General features: G+C 34.7%; 1 protein-coding gene across 1 annotated transcript; it reads left to right on the forward strand.

Annotated features, from left to right (window-relative positions):
* The first annotated feature begins 432 nt into the window (after nucleotides 1-432).
* LOC120358281 lies at nucleotides 433-1,391 on the forward strand. The gene is made up of 2 exons (XM_039452004.1): nucleotides 433-549; nucleotides 744-1,391. The coding sequence occupies exons 1-2, from the start codon at nucleotides 433-435 to the stop codon at nucleotides 1,389-1,391; spliced, it is 765 nt and encodes a 254-aa protein (XP_039307938.1).
* Nucleotides 1,392-3,617: the final 2,226 nt, after the last annotated feature.

Here is a 3,617-nt window from a genome sequence, read left to right on the forward strand (position 1 = left end):
GCAACAACTTCAATACGGACGCTAAGCGTCGAGGAGTTGGAGCAAGCAACGAAGGTTATCATTCAAGCAGTACAGACCCGTTGTTTCTCTCAAGAAGTCGTCGATCTGAAGAGCGAAGGTCATGTCAGACAGGATAGTCGACTGCTTACGTTACATTCATTTTTGGATGCCGATGGAATCATTAGAGTTGGAGGGAGGCTAACAAACGCCCCAATTCCATATACACGCCAACATCCTACGGTGCTGCCTTCTTCTCATCATATCACACGTTTAATTATTTACGATGCTCACATCAAGAATTTGCATTTAGGTGCACAAACCTTACTAGCCACCTTGCAGGAATCATATTGGATATTATCAGCAAGATCCACGATTAGATAGGTGCTACACAAGTGTGTAATTTGCTTTCGACCTCGCCAGACGCGTCACATAATGGGAGATTTACCAGGTCCTCGCGTTTCCGGCACTCGTGCGTTTATTAACGTAGGTGTAGACTACGGAGGTCCGTTCAACCTGAAACTTAGTCGCAATAAAAGTTGCAAGGCGTATGTATGCGTGTTTGTTTGTATGGCGACCAAGGCGTTATATATAGAATTAGTGTCGAATTTGAGCACAGCCGTTTTTTAAATGCGTTGAAGCGTTTTATTGCCCGTCGAGGTTTATGTTCTAATATATATTCTGACAATGCTAGTAACTTTAAAGGTGCAAAAAACGAACTGCATGTACTTTACGATTTATTTCAGAAATTATCTCACAAGGAAATTATTGAACGTTATTGCTCCAAGAACGCCATTCAATGGCATTTTATTCCATCTTATTCTCCACACATGGGAGGTATTTGGAAGGCGGGCATCAAGTCGGTGAAAACTCACCTCAGAAAAATACTGGGTGAGGCCCTACTCACTTTTGAAGAAATGTACACTATTCTTACTCAAACTGAAGCTGTGCTCAACTCTCGACCATTAACTCCTGTATCAGCTAACCCTGATGATCTCAGGGCATTAACACCCGGTCATTTCCTGATCGGAGCTCCACTTAACGCTATCCCACAATGTTCTCTTTTAGAGCAATCTGTTAATCAACTCACTCAATTTCAATATCTTACCAAATTAGTTCAATTTTTTTGGTTTGGATGGTCAACGGAATACTTGTCAAATTTACAACAAAGAATGAAATGGAATCGCGAGGATACAGTGTCTCCGGTCAGGATCGGATCAATGGTGATTCTTTGCGAAGATCATGTTCCTTCTATGCAATGGCCGTTAGGACGAATAATCGAGTGCCATCCCGAAAGGGATAACAAATGTAGAGTTATAAGCATAAGAACAGCGAAGGGGATAGTAACACGTGCAATTTCTAAAATTTGTATTTTGCCAATAGACATAGAATAAGTTAGTTTAACCATAGTGTGTAAGTTGCATTGTATTCAATTTTGAAAGCCGAGTCTTTCAAGGCGGGCGACATGTTCGGAACGCTGGCTGTCACGAAGCCATAATGTTATGCGTTGCGGAACGCGCACTAGTAGGTAGGTGAGGCGAGCGCGCGAAATGCATGAAGATGCCCAAGATGGCGAGAGCGTGGAAGCACGTGAAGAAGCGGTTTCTTTTTTTAAAGTTTTTGTTTTGTACGAGTAATTAGTAATAAAGCAATTTGTGTTTTACACATACTACGGAACGAGTTATTCCCTCCATCGGGTTTAACACCGGCCCCGTGCGTTTTTAAAAATTGTAAAATAATGCTTAATCGTAATTAGTAAAATAGAATATATGCGAATTAGATTAATCTATAATAAAAATAAGAATTAAATCTGCAAGAAAACTGAAAAGTAAAAAAAATTTTTTTTTATAATAAAAGTTTTTGAATAAAAATGTTTAATTTCTGCTGCCAGCGTGACAGCAGATCTTGTCAGTATGGGGTGCTCAATTTATACTAGCAGTCTGCCGTTAGATTATGTTGCGCATGTCATGTTCGAATTCTGCCGCCTATCTGGCGTCATGTGCTGGCAGCACGGCGTGCTGGCCTGGCGCTGTAATTTCACTAACATAGAATATCAAGAGGTTCTGTCAGCAGAATATAAGCAGAATTTGAGATCAGTTGAGTTCAGTCTGCCAACACGTCTTGATCAAATCTGCGTCAGTCTGTCGACACAGAGGTAACATTTTGTTGATTGGGAAGTTACTCTTACTGTAAATAAAAGGGTTAATTAGAAGAAAGGAGTAGACTGATTATTATATGTAAGACTGATTGTCTTAACGAATAAATAGTTCCCGCTACAAAAATGTTTCAAATTATTATCAGTTAGATACAATTATTATATAGTATCAAAGTGCCCCAATTGATTTGTATCATTCTGCCCCATAAGTGGAGCAGAATGATACAAATCTCATTTTTTACTTAACACGTTATATTTCGTTTATCTTCTCACTTAGGCAATTATTTTGATAGGAATGAGGTTATTATTGAATTTAGCTATGAATAGAATCTTTCAGACATATTCTTTAATAATTTTTAAGCCATAAAATTTGACTTTGAATTTTTCTGCGTCAAACTGCCCCATTTTCCCCTATACAAGTTTTTGATAATAATTTGAAGGTTAATATACATAAGAAGGTTAATATACATTGTATATAAGATTTTGTTCTTACCTTGCTTATTATGGATATAAAAATTAGAATTTGCTTTTTCTTTAAGTGCATTATTACAGGAATTACTTTTTTCAGAAAATATATGCGTATCTGCAATAAAAAATATAACAAAAATCTCATTATTTACTTGAATGACATTACTTATAACATTAATATGGCAATAACTTTATTCACCTTTAGAATATCAGAGAGATCATTATTTTTTCGAACTTGTACATATTGTGTGTTTTCTTTTCCTGCTTGACAATTTTCTGCTTCTTTCAAAACTCAATTTTACAACCAATTGGTATAAACAAATTATTAAAAATTTACTCTAAAAGAGAACTGATTGCGCCAATCGATTCTACAGGAAAAATTACTAAAGAAACGTTGAAAAAAATTAATTTTATAATTTCTGTAATCATGAAAGTAATTTTGATTTAAATGATAATAGCGAATATAGTTTATATTATATTATACAGTTGTAATTGGACAATTTTGTATAAATTAGGTAAATAAATCCTAAATATATATAAATAATATCAAGTTTATTTAAGCTAAATATAATACCAAATACAATATAATACCGAATACAATATAATACTGAATATAATACTGAATACAATACTTCAAAATCAATAGTAACTTACAATTAGTATTCTATAATAAACTTAGTATCAATAGTAACTTTTTTCAATAGTTTCAATTTCTATAATAAACTTAGTTATCAATAGTAATTTGTTCAATAGTAACTTAGTATTTTCTATAATAAACTTTTAGTATTTTTGCTCGAAATACTCTTGAATTTTACACATAGCAGTAGTTAATTCTTTTTGGCATTGAACCTGGCTTTCTTTGGCATTAGCTATTCGCTCTTTGTTTTTCCAAAAGATGTAACTTAGCGTCGTAATATTTTTGCCTCATATTACAGTCAGTTTGGGATACAGTTACGATGTTTTCGCATTGCTTCAGGGAACGTTTCAATCTTCTTGA

Source organism: Solenopsis invicta, chromosome 7 (genome assembly GCF_016802725.1).
Source record: "Solenopsis invicta isolate M01_SB chromosome 7, UNIL_Sinv_3.0, whole genome shotgun sequence".
NCBI lineage: Eukaryota > Metazoa > Arthropoda > Insecta > Hymenoptera > Formicidae > Solenopsis > Solenopsis invicta.

Bases quoted from the DNA above. Each gene is read 5' to 3' on its own strand.
- LOC120358281 (XM_039452004.1), top strand. From the start codon at position 433: ATGGGAGATTTACCAGGTCCTCGCGTTTCCGGCACTCGTGCGTTTATT. The intron at 550-743 runs GTATGCGTGTTT...GATTTATTTCAG, and splicing joins ATAAAAGTTGCAAGGCGTAT to AAATTATCTCACAAGGAAAT.